Below are 27,964 nucleotides of genomic sequence, written 5' to 3'. Positions count from 1 at the left end.
AAGGGGAAAGGACATCCCTTCATCTCCTTGACGTTTGCAGCAAACCAAGATTACTCACTATGTATAAATTATATATATATATTCATTTTTTTTTAATTTCATTACTGCGTTTATTGGGATAAAATAAGGCATGAACGAGTCACATTAAATATTTTAGAGTTTTTTCCAAGTAAAATTTAAAATGCGTTTTTTTTTCTTCTGTAAATTTGCTAATATATCTGGATTAAGCATTTGCCTTAGAAACCTAGGGTTCTTGCAGTTGCAGGAGGCTCGATCCACCTGGGCCGTTCGATGAAGAATCAGACGGCTGGCCTCCTCCTCATCTTTTGCTTATCGCCGCACTACGTCACTCCCACTCTCCGCTCCCACTGCCTCTGAGGAGGCCGCGCCTGGAGCAAGCTGCACCTTCCATCCTAATGGCGGAGCGGGTCGCCAACTAGCAATCATCTCAAGTTCAGTGAAGTTGAGATTGCACCTTTTTATTCCGATCTATCGAATTCCTTAAGAAAAACTTGAACTTGGCGCAGCGGTGCATCTCCGAGAACCGCTATGTGCCCGTTTGTAGAGTTGGGATTTTGAGGTTTTCAATCGGAACTGATGCGCTACTTAGTTTGGTGGTGAACGATACAATTGCTAATTTGTGGTAGCTATGTTGGTGTTTTCGAAGAGTAGAGCTGGTAAAATTACAATCATTAACGCATCTCTTGTTCTATGTTCATTAATTTTTTTTTGTACAGTGTCCCATTGCCACGAGTTTTGTCCTAAGGAGAGGCCAGTGACGATGCATTCCTAGACGGGCGTTGGTTTGATGACCTGAAAAGAGAGAGTTTAAAGGGTGATGATTTGGGGGCGCTGGGAATGCCGCTGCTGGAACAGAGGAAGCATGAGATGAGTGATCAAGAGAGGGACCTCAATATTTTCCGCAGCGGCTCAGCCCCACCAACCGTCGAGGGGTCCATAAATGCTGTGGGAGGGATATTGAGTCAGGAGGTCAGAGCCGGTGTGCTGGATTTGTTGCAATCGCAGAATGGAAATGAGCCATCATCTGAGGAGGAACTCCGATCCCATCCGGCTTACTTCTCTTATTACTGCTCGCATGTCAATCTGAACCCTAGGCTTCCACCGCCGTTGCTCTCCAAAGAGGACTCAAGGTCGATTCATAGGCTTCAAGTTGGAAGATCAGCTAGTGAGTGGTTTGGGAATAGGAGGACAATGAACCTGTGGGACGAAGGGGGCAGTGCCTCACTTTTGTCGCAGCAGCTAATGCTCACTCCAGAGGAGCTTGCTGTCGACCCAAGGGAGGTCCCAGAAAAAAGGGAATGGTTGGATAACACAGAAGCAGGGTTGGTTCAGTATTCACTGGGTCGACAAAAGAGCTTTGCTGATGACCTTCAGGTGATTTTCCATGCCAAAAACATCTCCTCCAGTATATCTATATCTTGTTCAAATTTGTTTCCTTTTACTTATTGTTGCAGTATGTTCTGCTGCCTATGGTGAGTTATTCTAGAAATAGCAAGCCATGCTCTAAGTTTTGTTGGAGTAGAACTGTCCTCAATGAAGAATCTTAAATTGCTCGCTGACTTACTTTGAGCAATAACCAAGATACTTTCTATGACCTTCCTAGTGGTTCATCTTCCTTCAATGTTCGTGGTCATTAAATATCTGGATTCTAATTACATGTTGCTAGATGGGAAAATGGTTCGGTGATGGACACAGAAACAGCAAGTTAAGGTGACTGTGGACCATGGAGGAATTTAGAATTTTCAAGTAGAAGTGGCATATTACTAAGTTAATATTATCATTAAGACCTGTAGGAAAAGATACTTAACATGAGAATGAAATGGAATTGGATCGGTATACTATAAAATTGGTATGAGACGACAAATAGCATATTGACAATGGAATTTGAAGTTCGAGCCATCATATACATACTGCATCTTTAACCAATGATTTTGGTGTAACACTCAGAATCATACACTTGGCAAAAATGTCACACATACTTTTGGAATTACAATCAGCACATTTTTTTTAATATTAACTTTTTGTAATACTCCTTGAGTTTGTGAATCATGGTTCTTCTGAAGATGTTTTAAATGTTAATGTTCTCATTCTTGTAAAGATGTTTTTGTATATAAATGTTCTTATTTACCCTCATTATGAATTATGATTGATCACTAATAGCATGCCTTTTGGAACCAAAAGTTAAATTATTTCTCATTCAATCTCTATTCAGTATGCATATAATTCATTCTAGATGGATATCCTCTAGGATTGTTTTATGGATGTCATCTAGAGACGCACATTACTTGTTCAAAATTTGTTTTCTAAATTTAGTTAGAAATATTGTTTGTCTTCTCAGGATGACTTTGACTGTGAAGTGCCACCACATTCACTATGTCGTAACCATGTGAATGATCTTGAAGTATCAAGCTCTGTTGATTCTCATCTTGTTTTAAACAATGAAATCTCAACTTTAGCTGCACAAAAATCTGTTGAATACGTACAAAGCATCAACGGACTTCCAATGCCACATAATTTTGTATCAGTTGGAAATTCATCGCTTGGCAAAAACACTGCTTCTGATCCTCAGGTAGTTGCTAGGGTTGTTAGTCCTTCTCTTCCACCTATAGGCCAGAGAATTGGTCCCAATGGTCAGAAGTGTAAAGACATATCAAGTTCTATTGACTCTGATAACCTTATAGCTGCATTATCAAGTTTAAACTTATCAACTAATGGCACACTAAACAATGGCAGTGTATGTCAATCAGATCTTCGAAGTGAATTGGATGATCACCATAACTTTCTATTTGGTTCGCTGTCAATCCAAGAAAATGTTAACATGCGCACTATGGAGAACAATTTGGATCCATATTCTTTAAAGGTCCACTCTCTTGCAGGTTCATTCAAGTCTTCACTTGATGCTGCTTCTGGACGTGTGGTGGAGGTCAGAGATTCAGGTCCCAGAGCTAGTGATTCAGTTGAACCATGTAGGTCTACCAAATCAACTGCCAATTCATATGTGAAGTCACCTTCGTCAACTATCGTTACTGGTCCTGATAATTCACTTTGCCATTATCAGAACTTTGAGAGTGTAAATGCATCCTTTGCAGGTAGTGGATTCAGTACTTATTCTGGTACCTCTGCATTACCTTCAACGTTGCACAATTATATTGACTCAAGAACTATGCCCTCTGTATTTGGAAATTATGCTTCTGCTTCAGGAGCATTTCTTACAACAGAATCCAGGGCTTCTGGAGGCAGTACTTATGTAACACCAAGTTTAACTCCACTTGCAGATTGGCAGAATCATAGTCTAATTGGCAGTCAGTCTGCAGCATCTGCTGTCCATACACCTCTTAATAACCCTCTCTACTTTGAGAACCTGAAAGCTGCTGAATATACTTCTCCAGTTGCTGCTAACTATAGTGATCCTCCATTAAAGGCTTACCTTGAATCATATTTTCAATCACAGAAACAGTCTGGTTTCCCAATGCTCGCAAAATCTGGTTCACTTAATGCTGGTTACTATGCTAATCCTACTTTTGGACTTGGCTTACCTTATCCACAAAGCCCTTTAGCAGGACGGCTTGGTTCTCCGGTTGGACATAATAGCACACTTTGGTTTGGTGATTGCTCTATGCAATTTCCTTATGGCTTGAGAAACGAAAAAGGTAGCAGTATAGGATCATGGATTTTTAATAAACTCCAGAACATGGAGGAACACATAGCATCCTCACTGTTAGAGGAGTTCAAGAACAACAAAACAAGATGCTTTGAGCTTGCTGAGATTGCTGGCCATGTTGTGGAATTCAGGTATGCTGAAGTTACATGCTATATACATTTGGCATTTATGTTTTTAGATAGAACAGCTAGTTTATTTAAAGAGATTTAGGTTCTTGTGCTATTATGACCAATACAGTGGAAGAAAATAGGCTAGAGTTACTTGAACAAAATTATTAGCAGAATCTACACATATTGCTATGAGAAAATATCAGTTGTTTATAAAAAAGAAATTTGATGAAGAATTATCCAATTTAAAAATGATTTCAGAAGATTTATTATATGTATGAAAAACAGCAAAGAGTAATCTAGAACCCTGACATTGCGGTGGAACAATATTGGGAACAACTCCAAGGAGTAGTTCAAAAGTTTGACATTTGGGAGGTAGGGAAAAGTTGTCTTGGGGCTAAGGCGGTGCAGCATTTCATGAAACTCAAAGACAAAGTACCCAATTCCGGACTAAACCTGTAAATGTTACTAATAACTTTAATAATTTAACTCTTCTCAAATTGGGCACAAATATTATGTACAACTTGTTATATCAAATGTCTTGTAGAAAAAAATTATGAAAAGACATTAAACCAAGGTGATAAAGCTAGAGCATTGCCAAAAGATTGAGAAATTTTGAGGATGCAATGGTTTGATTGAAGTAGATGACAATCTTGAAGATGCCCATCTTCAAAACACAAAGTTGTTGACGATCCAGATATAATCATCTTTGCTAAATTGAAGATGTCATGGGATCCTAAACTTTATCATGGTTTTGGTCAAGGTTTAAAATTTTGAATCATGGTGAAGTTTCATTTATGACCGGAATGATGTTGTTTTCGTGCCAATGCTGTTCTGGTACCTTTTCTAAAATATAAATATATTAATTAAAAAATATTTTTAATAATATTGATTGATATAAATGTTTACTTTTGAGTTATATTTGAGATGTTGAATGTTGAATTCAAGTTTTGTTATTAAAAATGTTTGATGCTTATTGAGTAAAAGTCAATTTAGGGTTAGTTGAAGTCCACCATGTAGACATAATTTATTTTAATTATTTTAAAATTAAACCAAATTTATATATATATATTTTTTAATTCATAGTAGTATATTTTATAAGGTTAGATATTATATTATATTATAGTATATTATATATGTTTTTTTCTAACAATGTATTTCCGCCCTCTTAAAGTTTATTTTTCTCTATTTACCAATGGATAAATGAATGAGGGGAAAAAATTAACTATCCTTTTTGAGGTATTTTTGTTGTTTATCTCGTGGATGGATGAAGGAGCGAAAAAATAACTATCCTTAAATAGGTAAAGAGACTTTTTCTTCTTCTCTATTTACCCTCATAGATGGATGAAGGGAAAAGAAATAATTAATGATGAAGTAGAAAAAAATTAACGGATGAAGGAAGAAAAAATTAAGAGAGGGAAAGGAATTAGAATTAACTGTATAAAAAAAAATAAAAAAAATGGAAATGAAAAAAATAAAAACGAAAATGAATTCCATAGCCTCACAAGGTAGCAACTACCTTTATGACCTTAAAAGGTTGTTGTGTGGTTCGACTGTCTCCACGATCGCACGAGGTTGTCGTGAGGTCGGGGCGACCTCAAGGCTTCGAACTCGTGCTGGTGTCGATCGATAGGTGGAATTGTAAATTCCACCCATCTCAATTGGCACAACTCAATATTTTATATCATGGGTTCTAGTCAAGATTTAAAGTACTTTTATGTGCTCGAGTTTTGGTTTTGGTTGAGTAGCACACTTTCAACAATGATATAAAATTAACGCAAATGAGTTTTAATCTTATAATGACCAATTTTGGTTGTTACATACAAATATAAGCATGAAGGGGAGCCTTTGCGTAACGGTAAAGTTGTTGCCATGTGACTTAGTGGTCACGGGTTTACGTGGTCTTCGTGCATTGGGCTGCCCTTTACTTCCAAACAGAAGCATATAATAATTAGGAAATCAATTGAACGAAAATTTTATAGTAACAAATTGCTAATAACTATTTTAATAGATGATAATACTTTAACTGATAATTAAATGAGTCTTGTGTATCAGATGAGAGGGTTGATTCTTCTAGCATCCTTGAGATCAACGTTATAATTTTTTTGACCCAAATTAAAGAATTGCCATAGATTTGTTGGGATAAGGGCGTTGATGTCATGGAATAGATGTTTCTTCTCATCCACCAAAGAATATAATTATAGACTGCTAAATGATTATAATAAAATATCTGGATAAATTGTCACACAACTGGTTACTTGTCTAATATATTTAGCCATATTTTGAGTATAGTTGATTTTAGTGCATTTTTTTTTAAACTTAGTGGCTTATTCAAACATTAGTTTAATTTTCAAATAAGAAGATTTAGTAATTCATAATAAGACACTTGAGTCTTCACCTTGTATATCAATTTTTTATCATGTCACGCTTCGTCAATCTTTAGTACCAACTGATTCCTTCACATTATAAATTTCATAGCTATGCTTATTGTGGAGATGCAAGCATCATCTTTATCTTGTGATCAATTGCAATATTTTCTTACTTGGAAAGGGTGGTAAAAGTGTGAGAACGAAATCAAGCTTCAACTTTTAGTAACTAGGAGAAACAAAGTACATTAGAGAGATCAAAAGAAGAAGATGGTGAAAACATTAAAGGTCAAGACTCAGATCATTGTGCTGTACAAAATTCAGACTATCCCCGTTTTGCACTAAAATTATTCGATCTTTTGCAAGATTCAGATCACACCTGGTAAGATTTTATTTGTAATAAATGTTGGAGCAAATCTTGATGCTGAACATATGTTTTGTCTTTGACCAAGTTTTGTATGAGATCCAAAGGATGAGGTGGAGATCAACCATTTGAATTCTCTTTTTTTGTTTTTTTTCTAAGAGAGATCTCTAGGTCTGGAACAATGATGAAGAAAAAGATATAAGAGAGATCTCTAGATCTGGAACAAAGATGAAGAAAAGGTGTAGTAAAAGCTACTGATGATAACCCTTGAGGGTGCCCTGTGCAACGATGGCTTACTTGACTTATGGAAGAGGCACAACAACCACCTAGGTTCATGCCTTTATTTATTGAGTGGAGGTAGTGAGGTTGTAGTTTGGGAGTGAAGGTGGCATAAATGATAGCAGTGGAAGGCGAGGCTTAGAATGATAATAATACTGATAAGGTTTAGCTTATGAAGGAGCACGAAACAACAATAGGCTGCAGAGGGACGAACTTGAAGTACATGATTTCCACGACGATAAATTTATCAAAGAGAAATATTATTGATTCAAAGATGCATTACAAAGTGTGAGGAAACTTGATTTTGTATATATATATATAATAGTGTAGCTAGGTTCCATAAAAATGTTATTATTTGATAAGTCTATTTAGAATAATATGTTATTTTATGAAGAATAGGTTATGATATCAATCTATTAAAAGGGGTTACGATCCCATGTATTAGAGAAGTTTTCAGTTAATACAATTTTTAATTTTCAACATGGTATCAAAGCCAAAACTTAGTGATTCAGTCTAAGTTCTGGTTATCCTTTAATTCATCATCATTGTCAACACCGTCCTATCCATATATTATTTGCACTACTTCGGTGTCTTGTTTGGTTCCTCCTCTCCTTATTCTTTCTTTACGAATAAAAAGTTTAGTCTTTGATTTTTTTTGTATTCTATATCTTATTTTTTTTTCTATCCTCTCTTTCTTCATGTCATCTTAATCTTATTTTCCTGTTTTGTAATTCTTCTACTTTTTTTTTTTTGCCTCTTATCTTTTTATAATTTATCCATGTATATATTTCCTTCTTGATTAGTGCGTAAAAGAAAAAAAAACAAAACTTTCATCTCCATCTTCAACCGGTGAAATAACCCCACAATACAAATTTCTTCCTTACCAATGAATGCAATATCTTTTTTATTAATTAAGTTTAGCAATGATAACTAGTTTCTTTGGGAAACCTATCTCTCTCTTTGCTTTATGTCCATGATAACTTATTCTAATTTTTTTTCTCTTCTTTATACTCCTTTATCTTCCTTATCTCGATCTCATTTAATTTATTTTTATTATTATTTTTTCTTCTTCTTTAACTCATTGTTTTTGATTTTTCTATTATTAGTGTTTATCTTTATGTTCTTCATCTCCCCGCTACTTTCATCTTTTGAAATATCTTTTCATTTATTCTCACGAATTATAGATTTTGTCCCTTTTCCTTTTCCTTTTCTTTTATTCTTTTTTTTTCCCCTTGTGATGCCTCCAATCAAAACCCAAAACGGCAGTCTGGTGCATGAAACTCCTGTCAATGCAGAGTCCTAAGGAAGGGTCGGACTATTCTAGATTTATTATATTTCCTTTTCTCATCCATTCTCGAATTTTCCCTTTTCCATTTTATTGGACTTCATAATTGGATTCCTTTCTCTATCCTTCATCATCAGATTATCTTGGCATTCATTATTGATTTTTTCCTTTTATCAACCTTCATAGTTGGATTTATTTTCCTGATCTTCATGGCTCTATTCTTTTCTTTGCTTGGTCTTCATTACTAATTTTTTCTTTTAGAGCCTTCATAGTTGGATTTCTTTTATCAGCCTTTACAGTTGAATCCTTTATAATTGAATTTTTCTCTTTTGTTTGGCATTCATTGCCGATTTTTCCTTTTACTAGCCTTTATATTGAAGTTTTTCCTTTTGCTTGACCTTTATTGTAGCCTTCATAGTTGAATTCATTTTACTAGCCTTTATAGCTGGATTTTTTTTCCTCAACCTTTATTACCATTTTTTTTACCAACCTTCGTAATTGGATTCTTTTTAAAGGCTGGTTTTTTATCTATTGCCTCACCTTCATTGCTAATATGAGCTATGCTTGATTCCTTTTAACAATCTTCACAGCTAGATATTTCTATTATTGTTCGACCTTCATTGTTGACTTGTCCTTGTTGCCGGTCTTCTAGCGAGGAATTTCTTTTACCAACTTTTATAATTGGATTTCTTCTACCAACCTTCATAGCTATATTTTTCCTAGTTGCTTGTCCTTCAATTCTCTTCATAGTTGGATTTCTTAGGGCTTAAGAGTTCAAGAGAAACACTTTTAATATACTATTTAAACATACACGCTAAAAATAATCTTGTCCATAAGATATTTGACTTATTTATCAAAGGGTATAAGTGTTATCATCCTCTATCAAAGAAGTTCCATCTGTCAGACATTACTTTTAATGCACAGGCCTTACTTCACCACTTTATCTTCAGGGAGGTAGAAGATTAGGATGGAGGTTTTTTTTTTCTTGTATTACTTCCAATATCTAAATCAGTATCTAAGTCTATGTCAAATTCTATGTTTGAACTTGTGCTTGAAAATCCCAAGCTTGTTCGTTAAAAATGTGAGACTTGACCAGACATGTTTAAGGAATAAGATGGTCACCCCTGAACTATTGTGAGTTCAAGAATCCAACCCAAATGCTGAGAATGAGTTTGATGTCAAGAATGCATATTTGCATGAAGGACTAGAGGAACAAATCTATATGGAAGTCCCACCAGGATATAAAAATAATTTGGAAGCTCATATTGTATGAAAATTTTATACGAAGTTAAGAAATCACCACGAGCATAATTTGCAAGAGTTATGATTGCTATAAGGTATAGACAAAGCTAAGGGGATCACATATTGTTTATCAAATACTCTTTTTCAAGGAGAGTCACTGCATTTTTAGTATATGTTGATGATATAAGAGTGATAAATGATGTGGCTCCTTAGATAAGCAATACAATTTTATAGATCTTCTTAAACAAACAAACAAGATATCATGCAAGCTAGCAAGTTCTTTAATAGACCCAAATCTTATGCTTGGAAGAGAAAGATGCCATAATAGATAAGAATGCCATAATCTTATCTGTCTTATAGACGACCAAACATAGCATAAGAAGCTCATCTTCAAGCAACTCATTGAGCAGCCCAAAGGAATACTAGGAAAGAGTATTAAAGGAAATGATTGTACTAGAGCCACATATGGATGCTGATGATTCTGGGTCAACAGTTGTTAGGAGGTCAACCATAGGATATTGTATAGGATTGGATCATGCGATAGAGGGGGGTTGAATATCGCTCGTTGAAAATCTTTCTTTTCTTTTGAAAAACAAATAGAGATACGCAATCGAAAACTAAAACAAACCCTTGGACCTTTTCCGAATGAGCAACTCACTAATATTCTTCTCTCCGAAAAAGCTTTCGGAGGAGGAAAGTGTACAAAAGATGAAGGAGATAGTAACAAGCTACTATCCTTTTTGATGTAAATGCAAGTAGGTAAAAGTATACCGACAACTTAAAGATAGAGCTTTGTCGTAGGTTGTTGGAAAGCGTTTTGGTGTAGCAATACTTGCATGAACATAATAGTAGAGAAAGAGAGAGTGTTGAGAGAATTGGATTGAAGTGTTGAACCTTGGATCATGAGGCTTCTTTTATATGCTTCATTTGGTCAACTGGAGATGATGAGTGACTAATACCGTCCGGTCGACTGAGGCAATTGGATCCTGTTCCTTATCGATCCCATGAAATTAGCTTTTCCGGTCAACTGAACACCTATCCAAGCGACTGGACCCCAAAATTTCTTTTACTGTTTCGATCTGATCATATCCAATCTGCACTTTCCAAACTTGTTCAATCAACTGGACCTTTGCTTCCATTTTGGACTTGATCTTAATCCGATTGTGCTTATCTTCTTAGGATCGGTGGACTAAACCTCCCTGTTTAGTCGATTGAACCCTTCGTTCAACCAAAACTTTGCTTTTCTCCAAAACAAAGTTAGCACAACAAGAATAATAATAATACACCTGCAAAATAGAGTTAGATATATATAATTACGCATGAGTTAATCTTGACGGTTAGGACTGTCTGATCTCGACTTAGAAACCTCCATTAGTTGATCAACGCCTAAGGTTGTCCCAATTGGGACTCTCTAGGGCTTACCTTAGTTACCCGACAAACATCTAATTCAGCTGACCTATTTGGACTTCTTCTTTTGCTTAGTGTCCGATTTACCCACCAAAATTTTTCTGCAACACTGAGTTAACACAATAGAAGTAGTAATGCAAAACAGTGTCAGCAACGCTACCAAATATGTTGGTCTGGTCGACTACACGTCGACCAAAAATCTTCTTTCAGTCACAATTGCTTGGAGTTTACTCCTTCAAGACTTCTTATTACACTAAGGTTCACTCCCTTAGGATTTTCCTCTTATTTGGAGTTCACTCCTCCGAGACTTCTTACTATCTAATATTCACTCCCTTAGAGTTTTTCTTTTGCCAAACATCGATCACCCTTGAACTGCTTGGGATTTACCTTTGCAAGACATCTAGTCAACCTTGATTTACCTTTGCAAGACATCTAGTCAACCTTGACCTGTCAGGACTTCTCATTTGCCTAGGTCAACCTTTACTTATCATGACTTCTCACTTAACTTGGTTAACCTTGATTAAATTACTTGGCAAATCTTAACTAGATCCCATTAAACATATTGTCAAATAAACATCAAAACTCTGGAGGTCGATTACACCAACATATTGCACCTTTCTTGGTGGTAACCTTGTGACATGGAGGAGCAAGAGATAACATGTGGTAATGCAGTCTAGTACACTGGTAAAATTTTGATTAGTGGTTCATGGTGTGTGTTAACTAATTTCGTTAAAGATTATCTTAGAAGACTTATCAAGTAAGACGACCCAATGAGATTTTATCATAATAATTAGCTCGTGATTAAATTAGCTCACAATTTGATACAATATGATTGAACAGATCGCTTTAAAATCGACAAACACTTTATCAACGAAACTAGAGAGGAGGTTGATTTGTATCCTTAAGTATCTATACACGGATAGCTTAGTTACTAAATGGATAAACAACTCACTTTTTCAAAGTATTGTATCCAAGCTAAAAATGATACACTTATTCACTAGCTTGAGGGGAGTTTGAGGGGAAAATTATTATTCTATGAAAATAAGTTGAGCTGACAATTTATAAAAAAGGATTAGGATTCCATGTGTTAATACTTTTCATTTAATTCAATTTTCAATTTCCAACACAAAGGGGAGTTTTGGTCTTTGTCATCCTCTAATCCAATTAAAATTAGAAATACTTTACCGTTGCGCCAAGGCTCCCCAAAAGGGTAGCTCGGTGCACAAAGCTTCCGCCATGCGGGGTTCTGGGGAAGGATCCACTGTACGTAGCCTTACCCTTTTTTTTGCAAGAAGTTGTTTCCAAGCAATTAAAATTAGAAATAAAAAAACAAAAATGTAAAAAATATCCACTAATCTAATATACAACAACAATAACAACCAAGCCTTATCCCACTAGGTGGGGTCGGCTATATGGATTCTTTTATGCCATTGAGTTTTATCTCCTACTATATCATCATCTATACTTAAATAATTTTTATCTTGTTTTATTGTTGCCAACCAAGTCTTTTTTGGTCTTTGTTTTCCTCGTTTAATATGCGTGTTTGTCATAGTTTCATATCGTCTAACTGAAGCATTTATTGATCATCTAAGTACATATTCGTGTCATCTTAAACGTGTCTATCGGAGTTTTCTCTCAATATATGCAACTTCGACTTTCTCTCTAATGCTCTCATTTCTTATTTTGTCCATCCTCGTATGCCCACACATCCATCTTAACATCCTCATATCTGCAACTCTCATCTTCTGCTAATGTGTTCGAGTCATACTCAATATTCAGCTCCATATAATATAACAGGTCTAACTATAGTTTTATAAAATTTACTTTTAAGTTTTAGAGGTACTTTACGGTCACATTAAACACCCGACACTCTTTATTTCAACTATCCTGTTTGTATTTTATGTAAGACATCTCTCTCAATTTCTCTATCATTTTGCAAAAATGATCCTAAATATTTAAAACTCTCGATTTCGGGCAATTCGTTATCTCCTATCTTAACAATTGTTTCATTGCGTCTAATATTGCTAAACTTAAATTCCATATATTCTATTTTTATTCTACTAAGCCTAAAACCTTTCCCTTCTAGTGTTTTCCCTTTTATCTTAACAAATAAAAGAATGCTCTTCCAACAATTTGTTTCCTAAGTTGTCAAACCATATCAAATTTGTACTTTTTATCCATTTGTTTTATTAAATTTATATTTTTTGTTGGGTTAGAGGTTTTAAAAAGACCCTAACTCCTGTGTAAGACATCTTTGAATTAATAATATTTTCTTCTCGATAAGATCATTTTCGTTTGCCCAGTGTGGTGCTACTTTAGTTGGTAACCAAGCCAGAGTATGGCAGTTTGATCTCGATACTAATTACCCTTTTTTGTACATCACATCATCTTTCACCACCTCTATGCCTACCAACTATGATCATAGTCGACATTTATCCTCCACAAAACATTGTGCAACAACCCTTGTCCTCCATTGCTTGCGCTGTTTAACCCCTTTACTATTCCGAAGCACACTAGCACCATACTCAAATGCCCAAAAGGCTCTATTGGGCACCAATATTATCCATCAATGCCAACCACTTGCTTCCCTAGTTGCGCTGCTATAATTGTGCTCATAGGTCGCAAGCACATAAGATCTGCTTTTGCCTTATGACTCAGTGCCACTGCAATGCTTGCCCTTGTTGGCATTAGTAGAAAACCTCCTCCTGGTCCCTTTTGTCAATGACCACACTAATTCCTCCCTTGCAATCATTAATATATTTTGGTGAAATTTATTGTGAAAGGTTAGTGTCTATCACCTATAGCCCGATGTTGAGTTAATTGGCACTAGAGCCAAAGTCTAAGCCTAGTGGTTCACTTCTCCCTCTCACACTCTTCTCACATTCATGTTCCTGAACATGAAGGCCGGATCCATTTAATTTAGTTAAGTTCTTTTTTAAAAAAAAATCAAGAAAATTAGTGAAGAAAGTGGTAGTTAAAAAATATTACCGGGTTTTGGTTAGAAAAAAGTTAAGAAGTTTAAGTGAGTGCTCGCCATTTAAGTGAGATATAATACAAGGTTAGGATTCACTATTATGCTTATTGCTAGAGGAATATACAAATTTCTAGACGGAGATATACAAAATGCAACTTATTTCATCAACTGAGACTTGATCTATATGCAACTTCGACATCAAACTTGAATCACATCATCCTATATAAAACATATTTTCTTTATTAAAATTGTCAATCTTATTTAGTTTAATAGAGCTTCATAATTAAAGATCATCATAAACATAACTAAATTTTATATTGTCATTCATTGCATCACACTGATTTATTTTATAAGCATCATTATTTGTTAATACTTAGATCAACATCATGAGAGGAATCACCACAACTGACTCTAAAATACATGAGATATGAGAGACACAAGCCTTACTAATGTTGGATCTAATTAATGCAAGACGGAAGGGGGGGATAGTGTTTATGAATTAGGAGTTGATAATAATAAAAACTGCTAAACCATAAACAAAACAAAAGACCAAATAAATCCTAAGCCAGATATACAATAATTTAGAGAACACTTTGTAGAATCTAATTGCATGCTATAACATTTACAATTTTACGAGTGATCGTTTTAAAATTCTAAACAAAGAATTCTAAGTATGCAGCGGAATAAAAGAAACTAACTTAAACACAAATTTGATCAAGTGAAATGTATGCAACTTAGATAACAATCAAGCAAGATTCAACAATCAAGTACCAAGCTTGAATGTAGGACTTCTAGAACACTTAGCATAATAAGCATGCGAAAATTGATAATATGTTGAGCACAAAAAGCATGCAAGTATTAATTAGATTTTTAAGTATTAAGCACAAATAGCATGCCAGAGTCAACAACTAAACTCCTGGAGATGGAGAAACCTCAAAAAGAATATAAAAAGTTAAGTGCACAAAAATGAATAATAAATGTATGACAACAAATAGAGATTACAATTAGACGCTCTTAGTTGCCGTTGGTCGTTAGCGTTCGTGAGCACAACACCTTAACATGGAGCACAAGAAGAACTTCGGAGAGCACAAAGAGAGTAGTCCAGAGATATGGATCCTCAAACAAGTGTCTCAAGCCTCCTTTTATAGAGCCAGAGTTGATGTTGACTTGGCACTACTCCAGTCGATTGGACAATGCTCACGTGACTGCAAACTCTATTCGATAGATAATGTTCTTCGTGGTCTGCGATCAATTGGACTCCTTCCGATTGCCTTGAGCTTGGTCAATTGCCGATCTTGACCTATTTCGGATAGCTAGATCTTGTCATCTCCGATCACTTGGAAGCTATCCCCGGACGCTGAGGTTGCCTCGCTCCTCACTCCGGTTGCTTGGAACCTTCCGACTCCATCAGTCGAGGATTATCCCTAGCTAGTAGCCCGAACTCCCTTTTAGTTGCTTGAACCGGTAAAAATGCTTCCTTGCAAAAAGTAACACATAATGAGTATGACGGAAGATTAATGTTACTCGTACGCACCTTAGCTAGATGTTCAGCTTCCAGCCGACCCATCTAGACTTAGTTGCCAAGATTCAGCTTCCAACTTGCTTGGACTTGTTGCCAAGATCTCAACTTCCAATTGACTCCCCTTGACTTGATTCACATAGCCCAGCTAGGACATTCCCACCTAGCCCTGCCAGAACTTTCACCGTCTGGTTCCAATCAAGTATTCCTTGGTCTCACTTGAGCTTTACTTGGTTCCCAACTAGGACTTCACCTCTTGTCAAGTAACTTACATTTACACACTTGATACAATCCATCAGATCAACACAAGATTAACTTTTAACTTGGCCACACATCAAAACATAGGTTTGATGTGGTGCTCCCAGCACCAACACGCTTGAGCAGACTAGCATGCAAGAATCAATAAGGTACTTAGCACAAGTAGCATGCAAAATTTAATAGTAAGTTGAGCAGAATTAATGTTCAAGATCTAAGTTAATAAAAATAGGATTCTTATTAAAATTGCTTCTTTCCATAAACTCTCTGGAGGTGGAGAAAATTTTAACGAGAATCAAAAGTTAAGCGCAAATAATGAGAAAATACGGCAACTTGAAAAGTAAAAGTTACAAGATCGGAGTTGTCATTAATCTTTTACACGCGTAGCATGTCGACACAAAAAAACAGAAGCACATGAACATAGTTTCGAGAGCGAGAATTCTTGATGGATTGTTGTAAAGCTTTGCCTCTAGCCTCCTTTTATAGAGCCTTGTCGAAGCTAGCTTGGTACCATTTCGGTCGACTGGAAGCTCCTTTCGGTCGCTTGGAGCTTGCTGACGTGGTTGCAAATAACGTTTCTACGATCTTTAGTCGCTTGGATTCCCTTCGAGCGCCTAGAGCATGGTAAAATTGCAATCTTGATCGCCTCCTCTAATCGTTGGATCACATCGTCTCCGATCTCTTAGGAAGCCTTCTCCGGTCGCCTGGACGCTGAGGTTGCCCTGCTTCTCACTCTGGTTGCTTGGAAGCTATTGACTTCGTCAGTCGAGACTTATCCGCAACCATTCGCCTAGAATTCCTTCCGATCGCTTGGAACTGTTGAATAGCTCCCTACACGATAAACATTAATAAGTACGAGATTATAAATGGTTAACGTACCTTGAGTAGATATTCAACTCCCATATGACCCATTTAGACATAGTTGCCTAGACCTCTGCTCCTAGCTGACTTGCTTGGACTTGTTGCCAAGACCTTAGATCCCAACTGATTCTCTCGGACTTTCTTTACCTAGTTCCCAACTAGGTTTACCTTGTCTGGTTCCTAACTAGATTTTCTTCACCTAGTTCCCAACTAGGTATACCTTACTTGGTTCCCAATCAAGTCTTTCTTGCCTAGTCCAACTTGGTCTTCCTTTGCTTGATTCTTTCTTGGACCTCCTTACCTAGTCCCACTAGGGCATTCAGCTACCTAGTTCCAATCAAAACTTCCATTGCCTAGTCCCACTAGGTCTTTGCCATTGCATGATTCCCAACTAGGACTTTATCATTTGTCAAGTTACCTGCTTATGCAAACTCGATAAACTCATCAAATCACAAATAAACCAACTTTAAACTTAGTCCTACATCAAAACATAGGCTCAATGTGGTGCTCCCAGCACCAACAACTACCATGTAAAGGGTGAGTTTAATTCATAAGAACTAAAATAATTATTTCTACACTTACAACTCTATGAGTTACAGGGATATTTGTGCACAATTAAATTGTCTCTTTTTTAGAGAAGAATTAAATTATTCCCTAAAAATCATGCTCGATATAAGCTTATGCATGCGATAGTTTGATGACATTGAAAATCATTTTGATTGGCATCACTTGACATCAGTTAATGAATATAATTTGCCAATAATAAATTCATAGGAGCTGTAGAAATTTTGACAATGTTGAGGACGACCATTACATGATGTGAGTAAACCTCATCATGTATTGCCTTGAAATTAAAATAAAATTGACCGTAAAATGCTAATTTCCTTATAAGTTTGTCAGCTCAAAGTAATCTTCCTTAGGTAAACCAAACTCAAAGTCAACATCATGTAGTTAAAATGAAAGAATCATGCTAAAAAATCCTCTTAACTTGATTCTATGAAAGTCATTAGATAACGTTTTAGAAGAGTCCCTAATGACACTTTAGATGAACCCTAGATGATGTAACTTTAAAAGAATCCTTTAATAACATTTTCGATGATCCTCTTGGTAATATAATTTTAAAAGAACCTCTTATTGACTTAACCCTTTTAATTTGTTGTTTTTTTGATAATCGGCTTAACCCTTTTAAGAAACAACTTGATGTGATCAACACAGGCTTACATAACTCATTCATATTATCCAAAGAAGCCAAAAAGGCAAATTGAACAAAATGATATCAAGAACTTGGAGTCTTAGATAATTAATTTTTAAATTTGCAAATCAATTAAAACTTCTATTGGCATATTTCTTTTGACTCAATTGTTGGTGCAAAATGTTCTCAAGCAATCAACTTCATATGAAGCTCTCATAGCTTGTGACTTAATAAGATTGCTTGTTATGGATGGTTTTGACACAATCAAATTAGATGGATTTTGTTCGATAAAGCTTAGAGGTCTGAAATGAGGTGTACTTAGAGGTGATCCGCAAAGGATGGCTTAGAGTATCCGAGGAACTGAAAATTTGAATTATTAATTATAAGTAGTTTTTTGTAATTAATTATTTGACATGCTAATGAAGTCTAAGCAATAACACCAATACAACATTAGTCCAATTCTTCAACAAACCCATAGGCCAGAGAATCAATTCCACTAGCATTGTAAGCGTTGTGATATGATAGTGGATCACACATCTCCAGTGAACATCTGGTGGTTGATAGCTCACTAGTCGAGATGTTTATTATATGTTTGTAATTTTTTTCTTCAAAATTTAATTCAATAGACTATCAAATAGCTATGATCTTATTATTAGAAGGAAACCAACCAAATGAATGAACATTAAAGGAATAGAACCTTGTATAACCACTGGAAACAATAAAAACAAGTCTTGTGTAGCTATTATTTGTGAATAGTCACATGAATACCACCGTTAAGCTTCTTGCAGTGGCATAATTACTAATTTAATATGATCAAACTTTTAGCCAAGTTAAAATATATCTAAGATCCATGTTTATAAAGGTTTTGACATAATTTTGTGTGTCATGGTCTAAACCATCAATCTTTTTCTTTTTGTTTATGTCCAGTGCTGACCAATATGGGAGTCGTTTTATACAACAGAAACTTGAAATAGCTACAACTGAAGAGAAAAACATGGTTTTCCAAGAAATCATGCCTCATGCTATATCTTTGATGTCGGATGTATTTGGCAATTATGTGGTGCAGAAGGTATTGTATGAAATGTTATTTGTGAAATGCACGTGCCACAATGTCACTTATATTTAGCTTTGATTTAGTTTCTTGAGCATGGATCTTCAGCTCAGAGAAGGGAACTGGCTAACAAACTTAATGGGCATGTATTGGCTCTCAGCCTTCAAATGTATGGTTGCCGGGTAATTCAAAAGGTATTTAGTTTAAGTCCTCTGTGCGTGTATGCTCTTTTTTAGTATCTTCATTTTGTATGATTTCATGTGATATATGACCTTTCTCTGATGATATACCAAGTAATGGACACTTTTTTAATTTTTTTTTGTTGAAGTAAAGAAACTTCCTAGTTGCTTTCCCATGTTGATCTTGTACTTAAAATTACTAAAGTTATCATTCATTTATTTAAATTCAAACAGCTGTGATATGTTTTTTCAAACTTACTATCACCTTTTCAACTAGATAAATATCTGCGCTATGTGTAGCTTGAAATTTAGGGCCATTGAATTAATTCTTATTTATCTTAGCTTAAAGTAATTTTGATTAATAATAAAAAATTAGGATATTGTCTTATAATTTTTTAGGTTTTTATATGTACAAGTTTTAGTATAGGTCAACTATATGTAAAATATAAATATGACTACAAATTAGAAAAGTTTCAAGTGTCATTCTTTAATATTTTATTTCCTTGTATTAATCACTGGTTGCTGGTAAAATTATTTTTAAGCATTAAATCAATTTGCAAATATGACAGATTGTGGGAAGTAAATTCCCACACACTTTACACATCTTTTGGAAAGACACCATTCTTTAAGACTTTGTGCATTTATTAGTGTTCGCTGGTAAAATTATTTGTTGTTATCTTTAGAACACGAGAATTTACAAAGAGTAACTTTATTACTTTATTTAGAATGACTAGCTTATTCTACATGTTCTTCTCATCTACCTTGTGTGTCACTTAGCTTCATGGAAAAAATTAAATGCTTGAATGATAAAACACAATGTACGCTTGAATAAAAAAAATTGTGGCAAGAGATCTCATTATGTTCATTGGAATAAATTTCAAATGCATTAACAAAAATCAAACATAAATTGTTCTCACTCAATTTCTTTTAGAGTTGTAAACCAGCCAAGTTGGCTCCAAGTTTTGTGCAAAATTTTGTGTTTAAGTGTAACCATTCTAAGCCAAGCCGAGTCTAAAATGAACCAAGCTGTTGAAACATTTGTTTTAGCTTGGCTTGCTTTCTTTTTTTACGAGCTTGAGCTTGGTTTGAGTTTGATTCATTTAGATATTATCGAGCTCTCAATTCGATAACAAGTGCGTTTGTTTGTTTTTAGAACTTTTTTTTTTATTTACAAGTTTGATAAAAGCTTTGTTGATCAACATGGTTCACAAGTTTTGTTTGTGAACGCTGTTCACTAATTTGCTGAACACAAGTTGTTCAAGCCTTTTCATTTAATTGATCTTGTATATCTTAAATGAACATAAACAAGTTCTTACTAAGTCGAACACCAAGTTTATTCATTAATGTTTGCTTCATTTACAACCCTAGTTTCTTTATTCCATTCTAAAGCTTTGCTACACATATATGATAATTTTAATTAAAAATTATCTATTGTGTTTACATCTGAGATGAAGCATTAGACTAGTTTTGCATCACCTTCTCAATTTGATCAGTTAGTTGCTGTTCATGCTTTAGGAAGTTTCAAAATGGCTTCCACAGTTCCTATGAGTTCATTTCTGCTTTTAATACGATAAAACATCTGGTTTCAATTCTGTTTCAGTAAAGAAGAGGTTGGAAGAGATGAGATTGAGAGCAGTCAGCAGAGACATGATTTGGTTTCATCCTTGTTTGTTTCATAGGAATCAACTTAATCATATTCTTTATGTGTTTAACACAAAAGTTCATATTTATAGACAAAATTATTCATTTTTCTTGCAATGTTATAAGAACCACCTAGGTTGATTACAAATAAAGGCAAGATTGATAGATGATAAAGAGGTTAGGCTTTGCTGTCTTCACTGCTGAAAACAACACTAATTTTACTCTGTCGAATTCATTGCAATTCTCTATTGTTTCTGTATGATCCATTCAATTCCAACCACAATGGACGTCGGGCTTAGAGTGATCCCTATGACTAATACTAATCATCAACAAATATGGCAGTGTTAGAGTTCCATATTACTGGATCATAGGCCTGAGTCATCATGTGACCCTCTCTGCTTGGACATCCTGCATCAACTCTGCCAACAGGGAATTGTTGATGTAAATTAGTGGTATCTTGAACCACTATGATGGTGGTGGTCCGCCCTTCTTATGGTTGATGTACACTGCCTGGTGTCCCACTGATGATCACATCTATGTCTACCTTGTCCTTTCTCTTCACCTTGAGTGGCATAAGCAACATGCAAATACAAATGAGGCCAACCTCATGATTTGGGGAGGAAGAAAGACAATAGATATTGCTAAAAGTAATGCAAAGAGACAGTGAAAATGAATGTGAGAGGATAAGCACCTTCTGTTTTTGCAAATGAAAAAGGAATAAAAGGCATGTGATGAGATGGTGAAAAGCAATGCTGCGAGAAGTGAAAATTGGACAGACAAGGAGTGACGATAGGAATAAAGGGATTAACTGCCATGTGACATTTCTGTAATAATCAGGAAAAGAGCCAAACAAAAAAAGGAGGCACTGCTGGAAAATTTTCTTATTTACAAAAGAATATATATCATATAGGTGTCTGTTTGTTTCTGTTGAAAATCTTAGGAGCAAGAAGTTTATGCTTGAACACTCTTGTGAGTGTCCATTGTTCATATCATATTACTTTTTTTGCTTTTAATCATGTAGCAGCTTAGTCTAACCATCATTCTAGTTTGGAAGAGGCTGGAACTTTCTGTACCAAGGCAATTTCCTGATTCAGGGTGTGAAAAGTTTGCTAAGAGAGGTTTACTGATCAAATATTATTGTAGTTTCTTTGCCTAAATGACTGATTTTTCTGTTGCTTTTGTTCCCAGATTGATTATGAAAAAATTTCAATTAAGGTTTATTAATTATTGCTACTGAATTCTCATTGTCCAATGTTAGATGTACATCTTTATTTATTTTAAGTACTAGTGTAAAATATGCAATAAATTTAATTATAATGCCTTTTCCTAATATGAATTACAGATATTTCAGGATATCCTTGACTTGTATGTTGTCTTGCTAGTGGTTTGCTTCTTTCTAGATTTATGTGAACTTAATAGTATGGAATATTTTGATTAATCTCTTAGAAAGTAAACATGACATACTTCACAGGCCATAGAAGTGGTTGATTTGGATCAAAAGAAAAAAATAGTTTTGGAACTTGATGGAAGTGTCATTCGATGTGTCCGTGACCAAAATGGAAACCATGTTATTCAGAAATGTATCGAGTGTGTTCCGCAGGATGTGATTCAGTTTATCATATCCACTTTTTATGATCAAGTTGTGGCATTATCTACACATCCATATGGTTGTCGGGTTATACAGGTTAATAAGCCCTTTAACTTTTGGCATTTTTCAAATAATAAATTCTATGTCCATACTGCCTGTTCCTCAGGCTAATTAACTCTTATATTGATTTCAGAGAGTTCTGGAGTATTGTGATGACGTGAAAACCCAGCATATCGTGATGGGAGAGATTATACAATCTGTTTGTTTATTGGTTCAAGACCAGTATGGAAATTATGTTGTCCAGGTTTGTGTGACTAATGTTTTTGGTTAACTGATCAGTTAACTCTGTTTTGGTCCACTAATGTAATTGTTCATAAATGGACCAGACGACCAGTAGCTCTTCTTATGTTCCATGATTACTTGGAGTCTCATGGAGAAGTAGATGCTTTTTAGCCGATCTGGTTAAGGGAGAAACATACTTCTAGTTGGGCATTTCATGTGTCCATCAGACTTAAATTAGGGATCAACAATTTCTATGCAGTTTATGTTCTGGTATAAAATTAAGATTCTCTGCTATAGGGTTGGTTGCTATTTTTCTCACTGGAACTTACGTTGGAACTGGATGCTATAGTGACTTTAGCTAACTGAGAACCACCTATGTCTATCTATATAGTGACTAGTAAAAATAAAACTAAACACCTGGGGCTAGTGTGTGTAGACATTTTATAGCTACAGCTTTTGTTCGGTTTCCACTTCCTCAGGGTGGTTTATCCTGGTTACTTCAGAGTTGGAATGGGGGTTTGATGACAAAGAAATAAAAGAGAATTTCGGAAAAAATGCTTTCTATCTCATTCACTAAGAGAATTACAATATATTGATATCAAGGATTATCAAATCCCTTAATCTTAGGGTCTAAAATATAGGAAGAAATACAACGATAATTACAGGAAGAATATAACAATAATGAGAGAGGCAATCAAGGGATTTACAGCTATAAAAACTAAATAAGGAAAGAATATATTGACAATATTGGCATCCCCCCTCAAATTGATGCAGTTAAGTCTATCAACATCAATTTGTTACTTAGAAACTTGTGTTGTCAGTGAAGCTGCCAAATCCTAGTTTTCCACCTCCCCGCTTTCGGACAGGATCACATACTTGGGATAGCAATGAGTCTTTCAGAAGATACACTTGCATACACAATATCGGTGAACTCAACCCAAAGGTTTCCAAAGGAAGAATAAAACTCTTGGATTGACATACTCTCTTGACTGAGCTGACTCAACTCGAGTTCCAATTGAAACCTTCGTGTTGTATTACTTTGGTTGTAAATTTTCTTTAAGTAATCTCACATTTTTCTAGAGGTCTTATAAGGCTTGAGATTGAGAAGTATGGAGAGTTCCACACTTCCAAGGATCCAAGATATAATCTGAACATCCTTCACCTCCCATTTCACATATTTCTACTTCTCCTTCTCGCTGTTAGGTGCAGGATTTGTCCCATCAATATGACCTCATAATTCCATTCCCTTGATAAAGATCTGCAATTGGAATGCCCAAGAAGAATAGTTCTTTCCATTAAATCGAACAAGAAAATATTCAGATCGTTCCATAGACATGGTTCAAACAAGTATTACGAGATCAGGTCGAAGAAAACATACTTGGAAGAACACGAGAACAAAACAAAACAAAACATTAAGATCTTTGAGCTAGACAAGAAATCAGACATAGGATGAAATGATCTCAGAGTTTTGGCTTTGATACCATTACAAAGAAAATGAAAAAGAAATAAAAGAGAATTTCTAAAAAAATATTTTCTATCTCATTCACTAAGAGAATTACAATATATAAATATCAAGGATTACCAGATCCCTTAACTCCCTTAATCCTAGGATTTAATATAGGAAAAAATACAGCAATAATTACAGTAAGAATATAACAATGATGAGAGAGACAATCAAGGAATTTATAGCTATAAAAATTAAATAAGGAAAGAAGAATAAGGAAAGAATATATTGACAATATTGACATTTGACTCATAAACAATACTTTATATGACTTATCAGGATCATTGTTGAGCCACACTTGTCCCAAATGTTTGGTACTGAATGTTGACCTTTACACAAAGGTTGTATCATTGGTAATCAAATCAATTAAACCATTTATATTACATTGACTACCCTTTCATCTTCCAGTCTGATCTATTGAACTCCTTAAATTTTAAAATTATGCCTTTGAACAAGTCCATGCCATATCAACACATTTTTTTTTTGTTTATCATCCACTGGAGCTACACTTAAATGCTCTCACATATTAGTTTGTTTTTTTGTTGAAATTTTATTGTAAACTTTGGAATAACTCTGTGCATTTGTCTTAGCATTCTTATTTTTACTATATTAAGCTTTTGGGCTATTTGTTTCCTAATAGCTCACCAACCCCCCAATGCATAAAACTACAAAAGAATGTTGGGACATGCCACAATCCTATAAAATTTTCAAACGGTAATCATTCAAGGCTTTAAAAACTCCTTTCTATGTCAACTACCCGTTTTTTTCCTGTTAATGATATCTTCATTAGTAAATAATGAGGCTGTTGTTCCTAACAATGGATGGAATATCAACTGTGTGAAACTTCAAAGTTAACCCTATACTACCACAGTTTGTTAATTGTTTTGGCACAAATTAGTTCTACCCTTGCTCTAGTTCCAATTTTTCTAAATGGTTTAGAATGGGAATTGGAGTTTGGAAGCCAAAGGCCTGCTAAGAGACTTAACATTTTGAAGACATCCCATCATTTTTAGAAATGCTAAAATCAGTTCAGCAAATGACTGTTAAATTAAACTATTACTAAAACTACCTTCATTTCATATGGAAGTAAAATGTACCATGTATAACTTTTGAAATAACCCTACATTGGATATTTCAGCTTAAATTAGTTCAATCAGTTGCTCTGGTTTTGGTTCAGGTTGTTTTTCTTGGTGGTTTCAAAGTGGCAATTCAAGTTTGGACCTGACAAGGACATGCCCTCCTAAATTTAATCATTTTTAGAAATGCATAAAATCACTCCACCACAATTGGTAATTTAGGAAACTATATCTTCTGTAGTTCTAATACCATCTTCATGTTAGAAAATTCAGAAATATCTCGCTGCAGTTCAACATACTAGCTTCAGTTCATGATGAGTCATGGATCTAACTAAACTTGTGTTTGACTTTCTTGTCGCATTCTATGCTGAGATCTGTACAATATTTATTCTGTAATCTTGAAGCTTTTTTACTCATTGAAATTATATTTGTAACAGCATGTTTTAGAGCATGGCAATCCTGATGAGCGTTCTGCCATCATTAAGCAGTTGTCTGGAAAGATAGTTCAGATGAGTTTGCAGAAGTTTGCTTCAAATGTTGTTGAAAAGTGTTTGACTTTTGGTAGTTTTGAGGAACGCCAGATTTTGGTAAATGAAATGCTTGGTTCAACTGATGAGAATGAGCCTCTCCAGGTTTATTTCTGTCATTTAAAATGTTTTTTTTAACTTACCCTACCATGCACAAATTCTGTTCTACCATGTCGCTAGATTCTTAATTTTTTTCACAGTTTATCTGGGCAATGCGGTGAAGGCATTTTTCTTTTCTCAAAATACCAAGCATGAAATAGTTCCCAGGACGCTTGGCTGTTCTCATATATGGTCCTTTTGAAGTGTGCGACATCATTTTATTGCATTGAACAAGTGATTCAAGCTCCAAGTTAGTCGGAGCATATTTTATTATTGGAAGTTCAACTCCTATATTGTAATATAACTTGAGTCTTTGAATAATGTCTTCTAATAATACCATTTTATTAGTGGTGAAGTGAAAGAAAGGCATTGCATTCTTGGTATAACATTTTTATTCTAGCATGTTAACTATTACATGAGCAATTTGCAAAAGGTTTTCTTCTCCTCCATACAATACAAGATCCTGACTTACAATAATAGTCTGAAAAGAACAGCTAGGAGTATAAACTCAAATATTCTTCTTTTGTATACTTATACAATAATCTCCTTGTGTTAGGCAATGATGAAAGATCAGTTTGCTAACTACGTTATACAGAAAGTGTTAGAGACCTGTGACAATCAGCAGCGTGAGTTTATAGTGTCACGAATAAAAGACCACTTGAGTGCTCTGAAGAAATATACATACGGAAAGCATATAGTTGCTCGTGTGGAGAAACTTGTTGCAGCTGGGGGTAAGGCATTGTCCTTTAGTTTGCTGTTTTAGTTGCTTCATTTGATTTCCTACTCCAAAGTCAAATCAAAAGGAAACTGACATTATTTGTCTGTAAATTCCAAATTTTGTTCATTCATTACATTTTTTTAGTCAAATGTCAAAAAGTGTTCGTCATTAAATTCCAAATTGCCCATTTATCACATTGAATTTTAACCCTTTAGATGGAATACAAACTGTTATGAAATCATATCCGACTGTTGTTTTTTCTTGCCCATATTTATCTCTGGTTTGGAAGATGAATCCTATTGTCTAGAAATAGATTGGTTGTTGATGCTTATGATTTTGATTATAGCATAATTATTTATCAAAAGATATAGCAAACATGGGATACATACATGATACACCATCTTTGAATGTTTCTACCATTTACCACTACCTAGCATTACTAGAATATTCCCTTTTAGCTTATTCAAATTCTTCATTTCATTTAGATTTTGTTTAAAATTTATGCTCTATCAAAGTGTTGGGGTTGACTCTTCTCTGAGAACATTTGCTAGGTTAAAATAGCAAGAAATTTCTTGTTTTCTGCCCCAAGAAGAGAGAATAGATTAGCTTTCACTTTGAAATCATTACACAGCCATGCGGCTTAAATTCATCTCCTTGGTGAAAAACCCTAAACACCTTGTGTAACTTTGATCATCTTCAATGGCACAAGATGATAAAGAAAATAAATACGCAGAAGATAAAAAATGGTGTGTGGTTAGACTCTCAATCAGTTTGCATACAGTGCTATTGTCCTCTAAAATCCAAAATTGATGGATTGTAAACAATATTTCACCTCGTGTGCTTGATGGACAATCCATGACAAGAAAACTTGTGCTCTCGAATGCAACCATCACAGAATTTGTATGTGTACTAAAGTAGCGGGATGCAAAAACAAATCATACATGTTGGATCCACCTAGGGCTGATTAATACCCTTAGGATAGATGAACACAGTGCAAAATTCAGCCACATTCATGTTGTGTGGAGCTGAAACCTTCTTGCAAAGACCGAAATTTATAATTTTTAATATGTTCTATTTGTCCCTTCTTTTCTTAACGCTTGTGCTACTCTTCTCATTGTCGAACACAGAAAACATGTGACAGATTAAAATGGTTCTACAATTTGCCACTACCCACACTTATATCTTCCAAGTTCCTTTTCATATTGGCATTTCATTATGTCCTTTTGCAGAAAGGAGGATTGAATTTCAGACCCCAAGCACCAGTCCAGTAGCACGAGAACCAACATTGTACAGCTGAGGATAGTTTGAGCTCCTGCCATTTTGTAGGTTCTTACAGGGTTAATAGACAGTACGAATGTTTACCTGGGTACCAAAAGTTGTAAATTCTCTAGGTAAGTAAGCTCTAATTAGTTCAAAGAGATGATAAAGAGAGTGATGACTGTAAAGATGATAAAGAGAGTGATGACTGTAAAGATGTTAAGATGTGGAGAGTTGGTACATTAGACAGATTTATCTTGTTTTATTTGATCATGCAATTTTTTGGTTATGTAATCTTTTTGGTTTAGTTCTGTACATTCTTGTCGTACAGATTCCTGCATTTCTGTTGTATGATTTTTTCACTCTGCAACATAGGGCTGTTGTACATTCTTCCAACAAGTTGGAAAATTCTTATTTCACTCTGTCAAGATTATTTGATGTCAATTTGTGTATGAGTTTGATGATTGAAATTCTGGTAGCTGACTTGTTTACATTGCGGGAGCATTTTG

The 27,964-nt window shown here is 34.9% G+C and overlaps 1 protein-coding gene across 4 annotated transcripts; it reads left to right on the top strand.

The window, feature by feature from the left end:
* The first annotated feature begins 242 nt into the window (after positions 1 to 242).
* On the top strand, positions 243 to 27,762 carry LOC122006934 (pumilio homolog 3-like). 4 transcript variants are annotated; one of them, XM_042562639.1, is made up of 11 exons: positions 243 to 452; positions 528 to 643; positions 738 to 1,395; positions 2,360 to 3,813; positions 18,461 to 18,602; positions 18,671 to 18,778; positions 21,876 to 22,088; positions 22,186 to 22,296; positions 25,292 to 25,486; positions 26,037 to 26,211; positions 27,428 to 27,762. In XM_042562639.1, the coding sequence occupies exons 3-11, from the start codon at positions 859 to 861 to the stop codon at positions 27,493 to 27,495; spliced, it is 3,003 nt and encodes a 1,000-aa protein (XP_042418573.1). In that variant the 5' UTR covers positions 243 to 452; positions 528 to 643; positions 738 to 858; the 3' UTR covers positions 27,496 to 27,762. The 4 variants fall into 4 exon arrangements, with proteins under 4 accessions (XP_042418573.1, XP_042418572.1, XP_042418571.1 ...); XM_042562637.1 differs by having other exon boundaries at positions 244 to 452; positions 528 to 677; XM_042562640.1 differs by having other exon boundaries at positions 244 to 677; positions 2,360 to 2,987; positions 3,111 to 3,813.
* The last annotated feature ends 202 nt before the right edge of the window (positions 27,763 to 27,964 follow it).

Source organism: Zingiber officinale, chromosome 7B (genome assembly GCF_018446385.1).
Source record: "Zingiber officinale cultivar Zhangliang chromosome 7B, Zo_v1.1, whole genome shotgun sequence".
Lineage (NCBI taxonomy): Eukaryota > Viridiplantae > Streptophyta > Magnoliopsida > Zingiberales > Zingiberaceae > Zingiber > Zingiber officinale.
The sequence above is the reverse complement of the archived record's forward strand: the minus strand, read 5'-3'. Positions and strand labels throughout refer to the sequence as shown.

Excerpts from the sequence above, each read along its gene's own strand:
- LOC122006934 (XM_042562638.1), top strand. The coding sequence starts at position 859 with ATGCCGCTGCTGGAACAGAGGAAGCATGAGATGAGTGATCAAGAGAGG. Across the intron at positions 1,396-2,359 it reads GCTTTGCTGATGACCTTCAG|GATGACTTTGACTGTGAAGT; the intron begins GTGATTTTCCAT and ends TTGTCTTCTCAG. Across the intron at positions 18,603-18,670 it reads GCAATTATGTGGTGCAGAAG|TTTCTTGAGCATGGATCTTC; the intron begins GTATTGTATGAA and ends GCTTTGATTTAG.